General features: G+C 43.2%; 1 protein-coding gene and 1 long non-coding RNA gene across 5 annotated transcripts; both read left to right on the top strand.

The window, feature by feature from the left end:
- Positions 1 to 4,902: 4,902 nt before the first annotated feature.
- On the top strand, positions 4,903 to 12,616 carry LOC136786373 (ubiquitin carboxyl-terminal hydrolase 42-like). 4 transcript variants are annotated; one of them, XM_066977076.1, is made up of 9 exons: positions 4,989 to 5,385; positions 6,237 to 6,474; positions 7,181 to 7,381; positions 8,466 to 8,839; positions 9,003 to 9,070; positions 9,227 to 9,297; positions 9,832 to 9,914; positions 11,147 to 11,258; positions 11,578 to 12,616. In XM_066977076.1, the coding sequence occupies exons 4-9, from the start codon at positions 8,808 to 8,810 to the stop codon at positions 11,815 to 11,817; spliced, it is 606 nt and encodes a 201-aa protein (XP_066833177.1). In that variant the 5' UTR covers positions 4,989 to 5,385; positions 6,237 to 6,474; positions 7,181 to 7,381; positions 8,466 to 8,807; the 3' UTR covers positions 11,818 to 12,616. The 4 variants fall into 4 exon arrangements, with proteins under 4 accessions (XP_066833176.1, XP_066833175.1, XP_066833177.1 ...); XM_066977077.1 differs by lacking the exon at positions 4,989 to 5,385 and adding an exon at positions 5,396 to 5,756; XM_066977075.1 differs by lacking the exons at positions 9,003 to 9,070; positions 9,227 to 9,297; positions 9,832 to 9,914; positions 11,147 to 11,258; positions 11,578 to 12,616 and having other exon boundaries at positions 4,903 to 5,385; positions 8,466 to 8,632.
- Positions 12,617 to 15,298: 2,682 nt separating this feature from the next.
- LOC136786374 (uncharacterized) lies at positions 15,299 to 20,990 on the top strand. Its single transcript, XR_010824880.1, has 2 exons — positions 15,299 to 15,429; positions 16,068 to 20,990. It is a non-coding gene; the product is annotated as an uncharacterized lncRNA (long non-coding RNA).
- Positions 20,991 to 21,480: the final 490 nt, after the last annotated feature.

Below are 21,480 nucleotides of genomic sequence, written 5' to 3'. Positions count from 1 at the left end.
TCCATGTTGAGTATCACAACAGGGAATGACATTTCTTCCCTTTGTCTTTCAGATGCAGAGCTTACTGATGGAAGCCTTCAATACTCAGACTAAACCTACCATCAAAACCGACGACCTTTTTACCGTCCAAACCAACCATTTTTCCATCAAACCCAACAACTTGGGTTTTGAAATGAAACTGGTAAGCCACAAGTCTTTATTGAATCTATTTTGCAGTGAAAGGGTTTTCTCTGTAACCTGATCATTTAAACTGTTGTGCTTAAAAGAAGGTCACTTGCAAGAGCGGTTATAATCCATGCTATAAAATCGAATCATCCTCTGGAAAGGGAAAAAAGGAGCAATTATCTTGCATGCACTCTTGATAAAGGAGGAGCTACACAATGGTATATAGTTTCACACTTTGTTTTTGAGAATGTCCAGGCTTAAGTAACAGCTCTTGATGATAAATGAAAAGATTAATACGCAGTGGATTTACACAGAACATTACGTTTTTAACAATGATCGATACAGAGTATTTGTCATGCATATCACCTGTGTACACCAAGAAATACTTATTTCAATATATATCTGTACAGTATTTACATTTTATATTTAAACTCTAACTCAAAACTTTTTCCAAGAAAATACAGAAATGAAACTGGTAAGCCACAAGTCTTAATCTGCAGCATTTGGTCTACAACAGACCTGGCTTTTCCAGCAAGCGTATCTACATAGATATGTAACAAATCTTAAAAATAGGCATTGTTTTTATATATGAAGCATTATAAATGCTGCTTGGTTTATAAAGCTTCGGTTTTGTACCCGTTTAAAACTCTTCAAAATGTCAAGTGATTTAGAGCTTACTTTGTCAGAATATTTTATAATGTAAGTCAGTCCAGGGGAGTTTAACTATTATATACAGTTCTCTCCCTAGATTGCACTGGCAACGGGGCAGCAATTTAATGCTAGAAATAATATACTTCCTGCTACGATCTCCTCAGTTACATGTTACTCTAAATAATTATTTCTGCAGGGTATAAGAACTTCAAATACAGCAAACGAACTCTCAAGGCATTTCCTTTGTGCTTACAGGTAGACACCGTCGCCTGGCTGGATAAACAGATTTTCTTGAAGGTGTTATTTCAGCATATAAGAATTGATTAAAAAAAAAAAAAAAAAGTGCTTCATGGCTTATTGGTTTTGTAATCTCACAGTTCTCCAGGAACACTTGATTTGCTGCATTTCACCATTACGCTCGTCAGTAGCACTGATTCTGGTTTATCACTATTTGCATTACAAATCTCCTTGTCCAAAGCCTAAACTGATGTATGCACTGCTTGAAAACAAAATCTGAAGTTGCAGAGCAGAAGACTCAAGTCATTAGGTTAGCAGCTGCGTAACCATACTGCTTTCCAAATATAAGATGTAGAGCTTATTGAGTTTCTATGAAGAGTTTAAATGGCTCCCATTAAGCAAAGATGTCCCCACACTGATACTTCCTCTTAAGCAAGGATTCTACCTCCTTTGGCTGAGGCTTGCTCCCTTACATTCGAACATTCATCCAAGTAGCCTGCAATTCCACATTCGTGGGGGAAAGTCTATAGAATAGAAAAGGTTCCTCCAGTCTCTTCCTCTCAGCCTTTTTTTGAAGCATGCAATAAAGCAAAACATTCACAGGCTGACCTTCCATGCAAAACAAGGCAACTTAGTAAGACAGGAACCGCAAAACTGATTGCTCTTTAAAGTTAAAATGAGATTTGAAATAGATCAAGTTAGCAAGTGGTGTTAAGTCTGTAAGTAAGTCTGTTTTTGCCAGTGCAGCACAGTTCCCTATCATGTAGCCAGAGCTGCTTCTGTAGCTCCAAGAAGCAAAACTGCTTTGACAAAATACTGTGTCATGAAAGCATTCGTTGGTGCGGTAGGCACAGCTCAGGTTCAACAAGTTTCTGAAAAAATGAGTACTAACAGAAGCAGCAGCGTCCAAAGAAACACTTTATGTCCCCACTGCAAAATGAGGGGCTTTACCTTGAGTGTTATGCACACTGTCAATAGAAAAGCACCGTAACAGAATCTGCCACGGCAGTTTGTATGTTACTGAAAGACCATCAGAGTGGGACTGCAGAAAGATCTTTCAGAAGTTCCAAAAAGCATGTGGGGGTGGGAGTATAGTTGTGTTAGATAACACAATCTTAGATAAAGATTTTGGTCTTAACGTAAAAGTAAGGGCGTCTACCGATTTCTTCAACTCCAACAACTGAAGCACAAGTCTGAAAAATCGCCTTTAAGAATGCAATGAAAATATTTAACTCTTCTGTATGTTCATAGTTTGTTGTCAAGCAAAGGAATGAATGCTGATGCCTTAACTATCAAGAGCTGTAGCTTACAGAAGGACTACACCTTCCTGGTTTTTTCCCTTTAAAAACGTTAAATGCATGTGAAATTATTTGGGGGTGTTTTCACATGCAAAGCCTAATGCGATGCGTGCAAGCCCTGTCATCTTCTTCCTTTAGTAGTGTCGCATTAAGGGGTGTAGCCGATTGACCGTTACGGGTGCGGTCGGCTTCAGGGTACTGAACTATCACGGCCACGGATCCACCACCAACGCAGCACGCCCTCGCTCTAGTCGCGTTCAAGGAGAACTGTCACGGCCAGGAACAATGCAATTAAGTGCAGTTTATTACGGCAACAGATACACAGGTCCTTTGGATTGCCAGTGATAAATTCACTGTCTGCAAAAGCAAGCTAGCATGCATGAAATGCACAGGTACACGGCCTAGGTATTAAGACGTTAAAAAGCATAAAGACGCTAGAGATTTCTAAGTTTCCGTGGAGACGCCTGGTATAACCAAGCGTTCAGATCTTACCTCGCAGCATCCCAGTGGGCGGGGGGGGGGGGGGGGGGGGGATGAGAGGCTCAGCCTGTCGACTGATGTCAGAAGGTATCCTTCGTGACAGTATCTCCCCCAACATTCCCTTTCTCTTAAGCCAATTGATATTATTTTCTATCTTTTAGGTGGAGCTTGAGTGACTCCAGTCATGCGTATCTTGGTTGTGATTGGTAGAAATTACCTCGCTTGCGTTTAAAGGTACAGGCTCCGAGAAATTCAGAGGATGTGCTCAGTGAGGGGTGGTTGCACCTTGGAGGCGGGTAGCTTTTGGGATGGAGGGGTGCTTATAATGCCTAGTCATTTAAGGCAATTACTCCACAAGGAGAAGCAAGGAAGAGAAGGGATAAAAGGGAAAAAACAAGAAGGAGAAAACCAGCTCCAGACTGACCTATAGTAACCTTTTGCTCATTAAGGGTCATTAAGGGTTAACACATTAGAAATCACACCTGTCAAAATGCTAATCCTTGCTAATGTGGGATTCGGTGTGTGTCCCCCTCCTCCTGTACCCCCTCCCCCCCGGTGTTCCTCTGTAATGCGCAAGCTCAGTAGAGATAAGTTAGGTGAGCTGTAATAACCAATCAAAAGGAGCCAAAGAGAGAGTTTTCACAAATTTCCTGTGTATGAATGACAGTGATTCGAGTCAGAGGTGTGCTTGCTTCGCGAAAGATAGCCAAGTACCTGACTCTGCAGAGTTCTGTAATTAATTATGTAATTAAAAGACCTTGGTGTGCATTCCAACTCTGGGTGAATAATTGGCGCGGTGCACTGGGCACGAACCTGCGGATAACATCTGTACTCAGTGTGATGCCTACAGACAATCCTTTACTGTTGGGACCTGCATATTTTTCTGTGCGTTCAACACAAACCCTTTGGCACAACTAGTTCCCTACGTAGCTGCCAGTTCACCACTCAGTTGCACTTCTGAAGAGGAAAAGCTATTTCCATCTAATGTAGGAGCACATACTCTAAATGCAAGCTTCACTCAGCTGGTCATTTACTGCAGGACAAGATTTGAAAACTGTTGTGGAGATTCTGTTGGGTTTTCTGCTTACAGAAAAATTAAGTGCTAGATCGCCCTCTACTCCACTTTGTAGTGCTGCGTTTAATGGAGATTCAAAGAATTTCATTTGCTCCTCCGTTTATGGACAATGAGCTGAAGGAACAGGTACAGCACGTTAGCCTGGAATGCCTTCCCTCCCAACCAAAGTAAACTGGAGCTGTAACTAACACAAGCAGAAACAAGGCTTCCACGTTTTCAGCTGAATAAAGTTCCAACAAAATCATCCTCTGGGATTTGAAGCTTACTTCAAATTACATGCCAACAACTCTTTTCCCTGAAAGGTCTTGCCCAGTTCTTACGTCATAGTAAAGTGTGTACCTATAAAATTTACAGTTAACGTCTTCACTTAGTTTGTCCAATTTTTGCATTATCGCTCAGCTGTGTGCTCATTTATAAGTTGATGCATGTATACAAGCTGCTGCTCAAGTCCTACGTCTTGTTTGCAATTCTTTGTTTCCTTGTTGCCAGCCTATTGTAAAGCGGATCCCTGCTGCTACTTGCTCTAGAAGAAAAGGAATCATCGGTTTGGTTACCAAATACCCGCTTCTGGAAACCAGAAGTGTTTTGGTCTCTCTTCCCTTCGAATGACTCCACACCTCTCATCAGATAATGGATTGCTGACCTAGAATCAGAGAACATCCCAAGGTGGAAAGGGCTCACAATAATGAGCGAGTCCAACTCCTGGCTCCACACAGGACCACCCCAAAAGCAGAGCCTATGTCTGAGAGCATTGTTCAAACACTTCTGGACCCCCGTCAGGCTTGGTGCCATGACCATTGCCCTGGGCAGCTGTCCCAGTGCCTGAGCGCCCTCTCAGGGCAGCACCTGAGGCGCACGGGTCTCGGCGGGGCGGCCCGGGAGGGGAGGAGGACGGCGGGGCGAAGCGGCCGCTCCCTCAGAGCTGTCTCCCCGCCGCCTCGCCCGCACGTCGGGGCTTTTTCGTGTCGGGGCTTTTTCGTGTCGCACCCTCTGGCTCTCGCCGCGGGCGACATGCCGCTCCCCAGCGCGGACAGCTTGCGCGCGGGGCCTGCCCGCGGCGGCGGCGGGAGGGAAACCCCAACCGCAAAGCCCTCCCAGCAGGGAGAGCTCGGGGTGAGGGCCGGTCCGGCACCGACAGTAAAGACACGCCGGAGGAAACGCTCTGCTTTTAGCCGTGAGCACCGCGGCCAGGTTGAAAAGGCGTCACGCTGGAGCTCCGAGTTGGGCGGCGTTCCGAGGCCGTTGTGGCAGTTGTGGAGACGGCCTCGGCTGAGGTGGCGGCTGCTGTCGCTGCTGTCCCCTCTGTCCCCGCTGTTGCCGCTGTTCCCGGCGCCTGGAGACCCCCGGCAGCCCCCTGTGACAGGACCTGTGGCCCCGGGGAGCAGGACCTGTGGCCCCCTGTGCCCGCCGCCTCGTCGGCCATCCCGGCAGCAATCCTGCCAGCACAGAATAGCTCACTGGCTTTACGTGCGTTTCAGGGTAAAGTGACGATTAACTTCTATTTCCTGGCTTGGGTGCTGCTTTATTCTTTAACGGAGCTTCAGGTTTAAAGGTTAAACTCAGTTCTGTCAAGGTTAAACTCAGTTTCGTGAATGGCATCTTGGACAAAATCTTAAGCTGTGATTGACTCTCTGCTTAACAGAGGCCAAACGTGTACCTACTGAGAAGCAGGTCATAGGTGATAAGCCCTCACAAATTAACTTGCTATCACAAAGTGACGCCCAGAAAAAGTGTATTCAAAAGCTAGGCTCATTATAGAATCACAACAAAGCCATCATGACTGGTGCAGTAGACAGTGAGGTAGAGGGTGAGCCCTGGAAAGACAGAAGTAAAGTAGCAGCGAAATGCAGGTACCTTTGTGCACACGAAGCAGAAAAGCGCAGGCAGTAAAGTAATAGTGCTCCATTACTAGCGTGAGCAACAATTATATATAAATCGCAACCATTATCTATTAGATAATAGGTAATAATTAATAGATAATTGCAAAGCTCCAAAAATGCAATAAATAACTGATTCCCCTCAGAGAATGTCATTTGCATTTTTATATTAAAAAGACTCCAGAGTTGTAATGGATTAAAATCCTACGAAAGTGAAAGAAATGGCATCAGCCACTAGTTCTGCAGAAGCTAAAAGTAATACTGATAGAGTTTTGATGGAAATTTTTCCTTTGTGTGTTTAGTTTGGGGATTCCTTTTAAATCATTCATACCAGCAATTTAGTTCTTAAAGGCCGTTTCTTTGAGATTAAGTGACAGGACTTGTACTACTCTTTTCTTCTTGGAATGCTTCTTGGTATTCTTACGTCAGCCAGAACATTTGTCTCTGCCGCAGATGAGAACAATGACCATAGTTAACAAGCCCAAATCTTCAAAGTCTAAAAAGCCATCTTCAAGGCGGTCTGGCAAATCCAAGAAACCGAGTACTAAAAAACCGATGTCACGCACCGCAAACTGGGGCCGGATACCACCTGCAGAAGATTCAAGCCAAGTCTCTGTGGCCCAAGGATGTGGAGGTGCTATTTATTGTAGATCCTCTGAAAAATCTAAGCCTTTTGCCCAAAGAGATCTAAGTAAGTGTGCGCTTTATCCTGCCTCTGTTTTCTTCAAAACAAAAGTAGAAAGTGCAGTTCTTACTTGTTGCACTGATAGAGAACGGGACTACTGTGAATAAAGACTTCCAAAGCGATTCTCCTAAGGCAACTGAAGTGACTGACGTTACAGAAATTAATTTTGATATATTTACAGTCGACAGAGAAATATGGGGAGCATTTTGTAATGCACAGATTCATCCATATCTTTTCTGTTTTGCAAAGAAAAGTGTTTGATTGTTGCTATTCACAGGTTCCATTATTCACAGGTTTTTGAATGCTAAGATTGCTCAGGAAAAGATCTGATATTTGTAGGGGTACCGTCATTCCTAGTTATTTGTTTTTACATTGTCCTTGCATTTATTACCATATAATTTCAAGTCTAAGTTTGTGGTTGAAGTTATAATAAGGAAAAAAGCATATAATAAGGAAAAAATTAAAATGGTTGACTAAACTTTTTTTTCCCAAAACGTTGTGTTGACCAGCCAATTTGAATATGGCGGTATTAAAGGTGTCTGCAATAAGTTTTTCTGTTTTGGATTGTAGCTAGTTCCTCTAGGTGCTCCCGCAGAATAGTATTTTTACTATGCCTATATATACTTTATATATTTACTATACCTATATATACTTAATACCTTTCTTAGAAACAAACAAACAAAATCTCTTTTTAAATATAACTTTCTTGCAGTTGTTAATGATGGAATTGCTCCGCCACAAAGGATTCTTTTTCCACCTGAGAAGATACGTATGGATTGGCAAGAAACACAAAGTGTTGGAGTTGGCCTGTACAATCTTGGCAACACGTGTTTTCTTAATGCTACTCTACAGTGTTTGACCTACACCCCCCCACTTGCCAATTACATGCTTTCTCTTGAGCACAGCCAGTCATGTGAGTACTTTCTAACAGTATTTTAAATCTGTTGGATAGCTGTGAAGGTGAAAGAACAGCAGTGATTCTGTGAGACAAACTTACTTGCCTGATTTTACCTGTAGAAGCTGGCTTTGAGCATTGTATTAGCAGCGGGCTCGGAATAGCATATGGAGTGCGTTTAATGCACCATGTGTTTTTTTTGTTTGTTTGTTTGTTTGTTTTTTTAAAAGGATCTTTTCTTGCTTCATGGGAATAATGAAGTGCATTGGACAGTAATGCATTTAATGAACATTTGGCATTTGGGCTATTTGGGCTTCCTGCTGCTAGAAAGGCAATAAAATTTAGGATGTTGGCATCATAGGTCTTTAGTCTGCACAGCCGAGGTTCCATAATGCACTACAATAAAGGGTCTGTTTGTTGTTGAACCAATTAAAAAAAAAAAGAAAAAAAAAACCTAGAAAGCAATATGAGCTGTTATGAACACGACTAGATTTTTTTGTGGGACTGAATTAAAATCTAGACTGATTTTGTCCTAAATAAAATGTTGTACTATAAAGTAAATGTTGTACTAAACCTGTATGCTTTTTAGGCTGGTATCTTTGTATCGATACCTAGAAATTTAACTGTTTTCTTCCTGTATATAGAAATCGTTTCAGTTAAGAATCCTGTTGAAAAAAGGAGGGCAGAAGTACTATTACATACATTACTGTAATTTTTCCTTTCTGCCAAAGGACTCGTAGCTCTGTATCATGAAGCTCACCTGACAGCACTGTGCTGAAAATAACCCACATTCTCTTAATGCTGTATCATCAACGTCAAATATTCTTTCCTCATACATTTTGCAACCTGTGGAGTTCACATTCCTGTCAGCCTTTACAAACGTGACTTTGCAGTAGTCTTTTAGATTTCTCATCACAAAATGCACTTGAATACAGGCTTAATGGATATTTTTATTCTATAAAGTTGTGTGAAATGAAATGTTAGGAGGCTGTTGGGACAAGGAGAGTGGATATTGTATCTATAGTTTAAATGTTACTTATATGTTTGTTTGTAGTTATGTCTGTTTCGCTAGACTGGGATGCTTTCTTCTTTCACTCTTCAGGTCGTGAACAAGATTTTTGCATGATGTGCACGATGGAGACTCACATTAACCAGGCCCTGCGTTGCACTGTTGATGCCATCGAGCCTACACGTGTTATCAATAATCTCAGTCGTAAGTGGCTTCAGATGTGTTTCTTTTTCAGCATCTTGTAATCTTCAAATAATTATTTGATGTGTATAAATGGTTTTAACACTATAAAGAAGAGAGATTTTAGAAACAGGAGAATTACTTCATTTTTAAATGAGGTAAATACTATCATCTTCTTATTTAGGAATAGGACAACATTTCCGTTTTGGCAGTCAAGAAGACGCACACGAGTTCTTGCGCTATACTGTTGATGCTATGCAGGAAGTGTGCTTGAATGGAAGCACCAAGTAAGCATAAACAAATTCACTTTTATACGTTCTCTAGCACCTTTTAGGCCTTTATTTACTATCAAAACTGAAAGTCTAGGTCATCCTTGGTTTTCATAAAACTCTTTGAAGAGTTAACTGTGTGCCTTAAATCTTCTGAGGTCTGATTATAATTTATTTCCAGATTGGACAGATCTTCTCAAGCTACCACCACCATTCATCAAATATTTGGAGGATTTCTAAGATCAAGAGGTACTTTTAAAAATATTCCTGTCCTTAGAACTGATCTGTGTCTTTTGTCGGTAGTAAAGCAGTCTGTAGTTTGTCTGAAGTAGTATCTATCGACAACTTGAATGTGGACAGTTAGTCTCCTTCACGTGTTGTTAAGCATTTATATTTTGCTTCCAGTGAAGTGCTTGAATTGCAAAGCAGTTTCGGATACGTATGAGGCATTTCTTGATATCACTTTGGATGTAAAGGTAGGAGGTTTTGTAAATATAATTCATGATGTTTAAGTACATGTATAACTTTCTAAATTAAACTTGTTTAACTTAAAAAACCAAACCACGTACAATGTTAAAATATAAGAGCTTGGTGGTGGTTAGAAAGTGGATTGGACTTTGTCCTTCTGTGGAACCCCTGTAAATAGTCTCCACGTCTGCATTGGGTTTAAGGGGAAAGAATTTTATTGCTGCACAAAGTATAATACTGTCACACTTCTTTGTTGTTCTACCTCAATATACATCTAATTGTTAGACTGCTGGATTTGTTGCCAGTATTGATGACAAAGCACACTATAGATGCTGTCTGCGTTACTGGAAAATGATTTGTTTCAAAGTAGAATGACTTCCAGGTGAGGTAAACGCTGAGCATGCTCTTTCTGCCTCCTTCTTGACAGTGCTCATAGTAGATCGCTTAAGTATGTATTAGTCAGGTTCTCTTATAAACTCCTAGTGCGTCTCTGGAATTTTGAATTTACAGTGACTTTACGCTCTTCTTTCTCGCTCCTCTAGGCGGTTTCATCTGTTACCAGAGCTCTAGAACTATTTGTGAAACCTGAAGAGCTGGATGGAGAGAATTGCTATAAATGTAGCGAGTAAGATCATTACTAATTATGTCTTAATACTAGATATTAGTTTTATATATTACATGACTTAGAGCGTAAGTTATCCTTTAACTTCATTTAGAAATAAGGAGACGCAGCTTTGTTGTTGTTGTTGTTGTTGCTTCATTTCGTAGTAGTGGTGAGCTGAAGCAAGGAGCTATGGAGAATGATTTGGAGTGGAAGGCAGCAGCAGGTTCCTGCAGGTCCCAGCGTTCACTGTGAAACAAAGTTAGATTGAGTGTCAGGGAATGTGAGCTGGCTCCGTGGTAATGAATGTTAGCAGCCTGTGCTGGCTCACTAAACAGCGTCTTGCACAGCTCTTGAACTGTGAAACCTGTCGATGTGGACTAATGCCTGAAATGAGCTCCCTTAAGCCTAACCCGTGCACAGGGAAAGCCTATTGAGTTCAGGCGCTCTCTGTGCTGATCAATATGTAAGATGTTTCTACGTATGTGAGAAACAATTGAACATTTGCATAAGATGGTTTGGCAAAACAAGCTGTTAGTCAAACATCCCCTCAGAAAAGCACAGAGTGCCCGGCTCAGTTCTGTAGGATTCATGCCTGACCCCTCTAAATGAAAAATGCAGTATCCACTTCTTGTTGTCGGATACTAAGGAAATTAGGGTGTCGAATCAAGAGCGTCCAATAGGTTATTAAAGCAATTTAATCCCAGGTTCGTCTTGGCCTGCGGATCCTAGAAAGCAACATGCAGCGTATTCAGGATTCTTATAACTGATGTCTGAGGAAGAGAAAGAACTGTAATAGCACCTCACATCTGAATTGCATGGTCTTTCCTTAATGTGCTCTTTGAGGTGTGATCGGTTCAGTCACACTTAAAGCCAGAATTTTCTGTCTTTTTGTGAGCTTAAAAGGAAAGGCCTTGCACATGTACAGTACTTTTTCCATTGCTGATAACTGTTATTAGTCTTATATATAACTCATTTTTAATATTTTTTGTTTATATTTTATAACTCCCTGGTAATACGCTTTCATGAGAGATTCCTGTTCCCGCTGTGCTCTGAGTTGTTGGTAAAACTTACCTTCTTCTCTGTATTAACAAACGTGACATGCAGTGCATGGGTTTATGAAAAGAAAAAACCAAACATATGATGCAAGTAAATATCATTCAAATAGCATAAGCATGCGTGAGACATTAAAAGGAGTTTGTTTTGGGGGCGAAAAAGAAGATGCTTTCAAACACTTGTCTCTGCTTGTTTTTAAGGTGTAAAAAGATGGTTCCTGCATCCAAGAGATTTACCGTACACCGTTCTTCCAACGTTCTCACAATATCACTGAAAAGATTTGCAGATTTCACAGGTGGAAAGATCAACAAGGTATATTAAGAATATACCTTAAGAATATAGAGAAATGGTCTGCTTTTATTTTCATTTTCTCTTTTTTTCACTTTTCTCTTAATATCAGTAAAGTTCCTGCTTGACAAGAAGCATAAACTTTCCTCTGAGAAGGCTAATTCATCAGGAAACAGTTGTCTGCAACTTCTAGTATTAAACGTTGCTTATGGGAAGACTTATTTTTAGTGAATCAAGAGATATATTCATATAATTCCAGTCTCTGTTTTTTGGAAGTGTTTTTCTCTGGCTAGTCTGCGAAGTACTCTGATATAATTTTTCTATCTTCTTGGTCTCTCTTTAGGAGGTAAAATATCCTGAATATTTGGACCTCCGAGCCTACATGTCTCAATCAAGTGGAGAACCACTCCTCTATGCCTTATATGCGGTGCTGGTGCATCATGGAATCAACTGTCGCACAGGACACTATGTATGCTACATGAAGGTAGAAGTCAACATCATTTCTAACAGGGTAAAAGGTTGTGCTGGCAAACCAGTTAAAGTGTTACTAGTAGTACTGTTTCTAGGCAAAAAGATTTTCTGAAATAATCCCAAACTTGAAAATGGGATCTTGTATAAAATCTTAAGCTGTGATTGACTCTCTGCTTAAGAGAGGCCAAACGTGTACCTACTGAGAAGCTAGGTGATAAGTGTTTTTGTACACTTATAAGTGGTCATTTTGTAAAGAGACTGCTGAAAAATCTGAACACTGCTGCTGCAGAACTCTGAATGGGGGGCTAGCAACTGTTTTAACTGATCTGGAATCTTGAGTTTACTTTTCAGTGGACAGGAGGAGAGTCTCTCAAGGCAAACAGAAATAACACCCGATACTCATGTCAACATAAATTTATGCTCAGAGTGTAGGTGTAGGAACAGCGTCGGTATGTATATGGAACATCGGGAGAGGAAACTATATCGGTATTTACAGCTTTTCTACTTCCTTGTCAGAGAGACGTTATCTCCAAATTAGAAATTGATGTATTTTGAATAAGGGCTGGTGGATCGGATTTATTCTTACTAGTGTTAATATTTGCTCTTGATTAGTACTTAATATCTGGTAACGCATCAATCAATCGTCAAAAATAAACTTAAAAATGTGTAAGGCTTATCTCGTTGGTCGATACAAAGACCAAGGTCTTTTCTCTTTTCTCTTTTTTTTTTTTTTCCCAGTATTGTTTTTCTGTTTTCCTTCTCACTGCAGTCTTGATTTTGTTTCTTGTCCCTTAAGTATGTTTTCAATGTGTTGTTGAAACATTTTCCCTTTCAATCCGAAAAAAGGAGCTGTCACTGGTGTCTGCAAGTTGAAGACTGGAGCTTATCCGAAAATCACTGAGCCCAAGAGCTGTCACCTTAGTCTTCCAATAGGACGGGGATGTCTTCATTTCTCAGTTAAATGCATTTTTCAGGTTTGTGTATTATTTTCTCAGGAACGGAAAGTGTGCGCACAATTTGCCAGTTGTGGGACTAGGAGTTCTCTTATTTCCTGTGCTTTGTTTAACCTGTCTTAAGTTTAATGGATAGCAATCAAGGTGTACTAGAAATCTGAAAACACTTTATGCTTTGTTCTCTCAGTCATTTTGGTATAACAAACTAGCTTATGGTTTAAACCCTCCATTAGGTTAGCATTTTCCCTAAACGTAACAAGTCCCTGTGTGCTACAGGAAGACAGTAACAAAAAATTAAGTATAGATATTCATCCTGTCATTATTCAGCTTCTGCCTATGGACACACAATTACGCTTATTTAAAGCGGTATCCTCTTGAAACCTAATCAGCATGTTAGAAAGGACTTAGTTATCGGCTTTTGTCCTGGAGGGCTGAGGTTTGGTCTGTTTTGTTTTACATTCAGCATTTCCTTTTCTAGCTTCCATTCCCCTGTTGTTTTGCATGAGGAAAACATGCAGCTTTACAAAGTAGAACGGAAAGAGATGCTTTTCAGTCTAACTTTTCAGTTTTTTGTAGGAGTTTTAAATGTGGTGGGTGCAAAACAGCATAAGTACTGCTGCCAAAGTTATATTCAAACAAGTATTTCTTGGAGAAGCAGAAGAAGCCCAGGGAGAAATAAATTTACAAACATGCTCTTCATGCTCTCCTTTCCCAAGATTTCTCTGAGATATATCCCATAGTCTGTGGGTTTTGAGGTATGTGGTTCCCAGGAGTGAAAAGGAGGGCCAAACAGCTCTCCTCTTGGATCTCAACGTGCCAGGGCTTTAGTGTACTGCCACTTATGGCTCCGCTTTTCACCTGGAAAAAGCGACCTCATGCTGTAAACTGAGGAGCCCTGCAATTGTTCTACTTGTTGTTCACTTGTGGTCACTTTGAAAAATACCAGCTAAATTACTGGCAAGACTGCACCCGTTCTTAAAAACAAACAACCCCCCCAAATCATCTGTTTTCCTCTTACAGGTAATTGAAGTAATCCCCAAAGAAGACAGTTCACTATCCATAGGCAAGTTTTATTTTTAAACATTTTCTACATTTTATACCTAGCCACAACTTAACAACCAGTTAACAGTTGGTGACAATCCTGTTCAGTGTTGAAAATGTCATTCTGGCATAGGAAACAAAGGACTTCATCTTCTTGCTTTACAGCTGAATGTCTTCTACATAATGTTTGGAGAAGTGAAATCTTGCAAGAGGTTTTCAAAAATTCTGCCCGGTTTGGATGATGAAGTAAATTGCCATAGTCAGTAGATTCTAGCACTGACAAGTTCCTTCAAGCTAAAGAGGGAGTGCGATTGTTGCAAAGCATGTCTGTATTTTGAGACAGGGACGACCACAAGTTTTAATCTTAAAATACGACATGGAGGGGAGGCTGGTTGTTCACACATTCTTGCAAACATTAATACAATCTGTCCCATTATCAAGAACAAAATTAGGGACTGAACGGAGGTCTTTCAAATACCAGTGTTGCAAAAATAGACTTTTTATGCTACTAATGTCAAAAGAATCCTGATTGTACTAAACTGTAAGTGTCTCTTCTAGCTGATAAATCAGGAACAGCACAGAAGAAAATGCGTCTGCTCTAATGCTCTTTGGGCTTCGGTGAATTCTCTGGCCAGCAGATGGCGAACTCGCTTTTTCTAAACCAGTCAAAAGTATAGGGAGAAAGTAAATGTCTTGCACACATTACACAAGTCCAGGGCATTGGGATCACTGGGCTACATGAGTGAAAGAGATGCACCCCAACAGTACCCCACTTAGATACGCTGCTTGAAACATAAGCAGGATAGGAGGGCTGTGCAAAGCAATTTTGGTAAATTGAGAAATTCATGTATTTCATCAAGCCTGAAGATACTAATTAGTTTCATGTGGGGGAAGGTCAGTCTTTCAAAGAAAAGAAAAAACGTCTCTTAAGCAGGATTTTCTGAATGGTGGAATCTAATCTGAAAAAAGGCTACTTCAGCAGGTTATTTATTTATTTATTTATTTTTAACTGTATTGAACCTCTCAAGTAAGCTAGGAGCAGACTAGGAACAACTGAGCACTTGTTAGAGTGTGCCTTTCACCTGGACTCATGTTACTTTGAATAAATTAACAAGGATAGCTAGTGATAATTTGTGATTTAAGGAAATTCCAGATACGTGAGAGAAAGAGCAGCGTTAAAGCAGTTAAATTCCTGCTCTCTCTAATAAGTGCTCTCTCTAGCCAGTTTCTGAACGCTTCTGTTCTGTGGCTAGGATTTGGTCAGCTTGACCACAAGATCACTAGTAAAACAAGGATGCCGTCCAGTCAAACCTTCAAATGAATGTAACTTACCTAAGGTCTACCATTTGCTATCAAAGCAGGTAGCTTTGTCCTAATATTCTGTACAGTTGACCAATTTTAGCACGGAACTGAAATGCAGTCAGTTTAATGGGAGGGCTTTGGAAGCTGCCTTCAACAGTCAGTTCAGCCCTGTAGTCAGAGAGCAGATCAAGCCATGTGCAGGGTTGTGACTTCTCTCTTTAGAAAGAAAACCACTGAGCCAGACAGTTCCATGTTGAGTATCACAACAGGGAATGACATTTCTTCCCTTTGTCTTTCAGATGCAGAGCTTACTGATGGAAGCCTTCAATACTCAGACTAAACCTACCATCAAAACGGACGACCTTTTTACCATCCAAACCAACCATTTTTCCATCAAACCCAACAACTTGGGTTTTGAAACGAAACTGGTAAGCCACAAGTCCTTATTGAATCTATTTTTCAGTGAAAGGGTTTTCTCTGTAACCTGATCATTTAAACTGTTGTGCTTAAAAGAAGGTCACTTGCAAGAGCGGTTATAATCCATGCTAATCCATGCTCCGTGCTGTTCCTTACAGTCAGCACACCAGGTTCCCCCAGTGCGGTAACATGTAAGGGTGGAAGCCTAGGGAACACTCAGGTAATGCTGCTATAGCATACCCTGAAAGCCTCCTCAATGCTCTACAGTTTCTTTAAAATGTGAATGTTAGTTTAATTTTCCTAGTCACTTTAAGCAATTACTCCACAAGACCTTATTGTTCTCCACAACTCCCTCTTAGAGGTTGTAGCAGCGTGGGGGTTGGTCTTTCTCCCAAGCAGCAAGCAACAGGAGAAGAGGAATTGGCCTCAAGTTTCACCCAGGAAGGGATGGGGTGGATATGAGGAAAAAATTTCTTCCTTGAAAGGATTGTGAGTCCTTGGAAGAGGCTGCCCAGGGAAGGAGTTGAATCACCGTCCCTGCAGCTCTGCAAAAGACGTGTAGATGTGGTGCTTGGGGACGTGGTTTAGTGGTAGACTTGGCAGGGCTGGGTTAGCGCTTGGACTTGATGACCTCAGAGCTCTTTTCCAGCCTAAAGGATTTGACAATTCTATGGTAATAAGCACAAGTGCTGAGACACAGAGCTGACCAAGCAAACATAGAGACAAGGACAAGACATGAACCATGAGGATTCTTAACAGAAGAGTAGAGAAAGCAGCTAGAAATAGAAGATCTTTTTAGAAGAGAACTTTCCAAGCTAGAGAAAGAGGAAAGCATATGTGTGTAACTTCAAACTTGAACAAGAAAGGAAAAGCATGCTAAACACTGACAAGAAAAACACAAAGAAATATAAACACCAACACTTCAGACTAAAACTTCAAGAATGATTTGGCATTTGTTATCTTGTTGAGGTTTACGGAAGTTGCCAGAAATATTTTTTTTCTGGGGGTGAATCTGATAAATTATCTTAAATTTAACTGTCACTGACAAACCTGTGAGTCCGAGGAAATAGATACTGAGTGGTGTCCCAGTAGGCAGGAGGGCAGCGGTGGCTGTGTCACCCAGGTGTCACAATGGGCAGCAGTGGCTGTGTCATCCAGGCGTCACAGTGGGGCCGTGACATGGCAGCCCAGTCAGGATAAAAGGCCCCTGGTTGCAGGCAGGCCCCAGTCGGGATGGAAGCCCCTGGCAGCAGGCAGCAGAGGGCAGAGCAGGGCAGGACAGGGAGGTGAGTGCGCGATGGAGCAGGGGCTGAAGTGCAGTGCGAGCCTGAATGGTCCAGGAACCAATGTGGGGAGGAGATGCTTGTGTGCTCATCCCAGTGCAGAGATGATGCCTGGGTGCCTGAGAAGGTGCCCGCGGGACTCAGGAGCTGCTTTCTTGCTTGATGGAAGTTCTTGGCTATGGCAAGAAGAATCTGGGTGCTCCCCAGGCTTCTTAGCTGCTGTGTCCAGATACTCCCTGGGTGTGCAGGGAGATGCTTGGTTTCTCCAAGAAGACAGCTGGGTGATGCAGAGATTTTTTTGGATGTCTCAGGAAGATGGATTGGTGATCCTGGCTGTTTCTTGGTGGCTCCAGAGAAATGCTTGAGTGCTATTTGGGGATGCTTGTGTACCCTAGGAGATGTGGTTGTGTGCCCAAGGGAGAGGCTAGTTTGATCCAGGGTAAAGCTGTGTTTCTCCAGGGAGGATTTTGGGTGCTCCAGGGAGATGGTTGGGTGCTTTTTGTGTGATGCTTGGCTCCAGGGAGATGCTGGAGTGCTGTGGGGAGATGCTTAGTTCCTGCTCTTTGGTATCTGTGTCCCCTGGGGGGGTGCGTGCATGAGCACGGGGACATACTTGAATGACCCTGGTAGGTACTTGTGCAGCCCTCAGAAGCTCTTGGGTGCCAAGGGAGGTGCTTCCCATGTCCAGTGGGATGTTTGTGTGCCCCAGGTGGTGTTTTGGTGCCCTGGGGAGATGCTTGGGTTCTCCAGTCAGATGTAGGACTGTGGTGGGAAGGTTCCTGTGTGAGGTGCAATGAGGTGCTTGGGTATTGCAGGGAGGTGCTTCTGTGCTGCAGGGAGATGCTTGGGTGCCTGGGGCAGAGCTTTGTGTGATTAGGGGATAGATTTTTGTGCTCTAAGGTGCAGCCAAACATTCCCCAGACCATTCCCCATCTTGGGAGCACCCAAGCATCTCCCCAGAGCACCCAACCATATTGTACTAGGAGTACCCAAGCAGCTCCCCAGAGTACACGAGCATGTCCAAGGAGCATTCAGGCACCTCCCTAGAGAAGACATGAACCTCCCTAGGGAAAGAACCAGTCTCCCTTGGGAATACAAGCATCTTCCTGGAGCACTCTCCACGACACCCAAGCCTCTCGCCAAGGAACATAAGCACCTCTTGAAATCACCGAGATTTTCCCCAGGGCACACAAGCCTTGTGTTGGAGTAGACAAGCATCTCCCCAGGACACCTAAGCACTACATTCTACCTGTGAGGCATCATCCAAGAGCATTCCAGCACCTTCCAGGAGATCCCAACATCACCCTGAGCTCACAAGGTTCTGCCTGGCTCAGCCAGGCATCTCTCTGGAGCACCCAAGCATCATTGTAGGGCATCCAAACATGACCCTTTTAAGGACCCAAGCATTTTGGGTAGACCTGTGCGGTGCCAGGGGTTGGACTTGATCATCCTTATGGGTCCCTTCCAACTCGGGCTATTCTATGATTCTACGATTCCCCAGCAGCAGCAAAGCATTTCCCCAGGAACACGGCTATTTCCCTGAGGCACACAAGCATAACCCCCCGAGAACGCAAGCATCTTCCTGGAGAACCCATGCATCTCCCCACAGCACTCAGGCACCCCACTGCAGCATTATTGAAACATCTCCCCAGGGAACCCAAGCACATCCCAAGGTACTTTGACATCCGTCCAGAGCTCCCAAGCAAGTTCTTTCAGCATCTCGGTCGTTCAAAAAGCACCTCTGTGAAGCATGCAGAGACCTCTGTGGAGTACCCTAACTTGTCCCTGGGGTAGGAGAGGTAGATACCCAGGATCCCCAAGCATCACTCTGGTACACCCATCACATCCTTGGTACGCAAAAGCACCTCCCCGTGCTGCACAAGCAATTTGCTGAGGCAGCCAAAGATCTCCCCAGAGCACCCAGTCACCTGCGTGGGATATTCAAAAAGCAAAGCGCGGACAGAAAAGCAAAGCAAAAAAGGTCCAAAAATAAAACAAAGCAATGCAATGAATATGTACCTATAAAAAAAAAAAAAAAAAAAGGACAAAAAAAACCAAGGAAAGCAGGGCCAGGAAAAGCAAAGTAAAGCATGTCCAGGAAAGGCAAAGCAGTGCAAGGCAGAGCAAAGAAAAGCAGAGCAGAGAAAGTAAAGCAAAGCCATGGCAGGAATACAAAGCAAAGCAAACCAAAGGAAAGCACGGCCTGAAAAAGCATGGTCAGGAAAGGCAACGCAGAGCAAGGCAAAGCGAAGCAGTGCAAAGCGAAGCAGTGTAAACTTGTACAAGGAAAGTCCCAGCAGTGCCAGGAAACGTAGAGCAAAGTAAAGAAAGCAGTTGGAGGCAAGGCAAAGCAGAGCAGAGACAGTAAAACCAAGAGGTGCCAGGAATAGGAAGCGAAGCAAAGCACGACAAAAGAAAGTGTGGCCTGAAAAAGCAAAAGAAAACATGGCCAGTGGAGGCAAAGCAGAGCAAGGCAAAGCAAAGCAAAGCAAAGTAGCACGAGGAAAAGCAAAGCATTGCCAGGAAAGACAAAGCAAACAAAGCAAAGCAAAGCAATCTGAGGCAAAGCAAAGCAAAGCAGGGGCAGGAACAGCAGAGGAAAGCAGAGAAGGAAAACCAAAAGTGTGCCCGGAAGAGCAGAGCAGAGCAAAGCAAAGCAGAGCAAGGAAAAACAAAGAGAAGCGAAGCAAATGTAAGGAGCTGGCGGCCAGCCCTCCTGCCGGTTCCCAGTGTCTGCGGGGCAAAGACCGCAAGGCCCTCATGCCGGGTAGAGCTGGCGGCCAGACTCGGACGGTGGCTATACCCTGCTCGCCCGCTCCCCGGCCTCCTTGACACCTCATAGTCCGCCGTGGCAGTGGGCAAGAACCATGTCTTGCTTTACCTGGGTTTATATTTACTTATTTATTGATTGATTGATTGATTTATTGTTGCCTTTCTTCCACTGTACTTATCGTCGTTGAAAACCTCACCCAACACCGTCCCCGGAAGGGTAACTGTGGGGACCGCCTAGCGGCAGGCCACACGGCTGTGGCCACAGAACTGACAATGTCGGGTGGCCAGGCCTGCTGCCCCCACCCTCGAGTTGCGAGGGGACAGTGTCCGGGCTGCGGGGAGGCCCAGCTGTGTGCCTGAGGGTTTATGCGGTCCTAAATATACCGATCGCCTCATTGGCAAAATCGTCGGGACGGTCTGCAAAGGAAGCCTAGCGCAGCACAGGAGAGCAGAGCAATGAAGAGGAAAGCCGAGCAAGGCAAAGCAAAGCAGTGCAAACTTGTACAAGGAAAGTCCCAGCAGTGCCAGGAAAGGTAGAGCAAAGTAACGAAAGCGGTTTGAGGAGGCAAGGCAAAGCACAGCAGGGGTAGGAAAAGCAAAGCAGAGCATAGAAGGTAAAACCAAGAGGCGCCAGGAATACGAAGCAAAGGAAAACAAAGGAAAGCATGGCCTGAAAAAGCATGGCCAGGAAAGGCAAAGCAGAGCAAGGCAAAGCAAAGCAGTGTAAACTGGTACAAGGAAAGTCCCAGCAGTGCCAGGAAAGGTAGAGCAAAGTAACGAAAGCAGTTTGAGGCAAGGCAAAGCACAGCAGGCGTAGGAAAAGCAAAGCAGAACAGAGAAGGTAAAGCAAAGCCGTGGCAGGAATACAAAGCAAAGCAAAACAAAGGAAAGCATGGCCTGAAAAAGCATGGCCAGGAAAGGCAACGCAGAGCAAGGCAAAGCAAAGCAGTGCAAACTCGTACAAGGAAAGACCCAGCAGTGCCAGGAAACGTAGAGCAAAGTAACGAAAGCAGTTGGAGGCAAGGCAAAGCAGAGCAGAGAAAGTAAAACCAAGAGGTGCCAGGAATACAAAGCGAAGCGAAGCAAGACAAAGGAAAGCATGGCCTGAAAAAGCATGGCCAGGAAAAGCAAAGCGCGGCCAGGAAGACCAAAGCAAAAAGGTCCAAAAATAAAACAAAGCAATGCAATGAATATGTATCTATATTAAAATAAAACAAACAAACAAACAAACAAAAAAAACAAACGCAAAAAAAAGACCAAGCAAAGCAGGGCCAGGAAAAGCAAAGTAAAGCGTGTCCAGGAAAGGCAAAGCAGTGCAAGGCAGAGCAAAGCAAAGGAAAGTAGCACAAGGAAAAACAAAGCAGGGCCAGGAAATGTAGAGCAAAGGAAAGAAAGAAATTGAGGCGAGGCAAAGCACAGCAGGGGTAGGAAAAGCAAAGCAGAGCAGAGAAGGTAAAGCAAAGCCGTGGCAGGAATACAAAGCGAAGCAAAACAAAGGAAAGCATGGCCTGAAAAAGCATGGCCAGGAAAGGCAACGCAGAGCAAGGCAAAGCAAAGCAGTGCAAACTCGTACAAGGAAAGTCCCAGCAGTGCCAGGAAACGTAGAGCAAAGTAAAGAAAGCAGTTGGAGGCAAGGCAAAGCAGAGCAGAGAAAGTAAAGCCTAGAGGTGCCAGGAATACAAAGCAAAGCGAAGCAAGACAAAGGAAAGCGTGGCCTGAAAAAGCAAAAGAAAACATGGCCAGTGGAGGCAAAGCAGTGCAAGGCAAAGCAAAGCAGTGCAAACTGGTACAAGCAAAGTCCCAGCAGGGCCAGGAAACGTAGAGCAAAGTAACGAAAGCAGTTTGAGGCAAGGCAAAGCACAGCAGGGGTAGGAAAAGCAAAGCAGAGCAGAGAAGGTAAAGCAAAGCCGTGGCAGGAATACAAAGCAAAGCAAAACAAAGGAAAGCGTGGCCTGAAAAACGAAAGAAAACATGGCCAGTGGAGGCAAAGCAGAGCAAGACAAAGCA

This window comes from Anser cygnoides, chromosome 14 (genome assembly GCF_040182565.1).
Source record: "Anser cygnoides isolate HZ-2024a breed goose chromosome 14, Taihu_goose_T2T_genome, whole genome shotgun sequence".
NCBI lineage: Eukaryota > Metazoa > Chordata > Aves > Anseriformes > Anatidae > Anser > Anser cygnoides.
Note: the sequence above shows the minus strand (reverse complement) of the source record. Positions and strands in the feature narration are given on the sequence as shown.

Coding starts and splice junctions, on each gene's coding strand:
- LOC136786373 (XM_066977074.1), top strand. CDS start 4,918: ATGCCGCTCCCCAGCGCGGACAGCTTGCGCGCGGGGCCTGCCCGCGGC. Junction 5,386..6,212: donor GGCTTTACGTGCGTTTCAGG/GTAAAGTGACGA, acceptor TTCTTACGTCAG/CCAGAACATTTGTCTCTGCC. Junction 7,382..8,465: donor TCTTGAGCACAGCCAGTCAT/GTGAGTACTTTC, acceptor TTCACTCTTCAG/GTCGTGAACAAGATTTTTGC.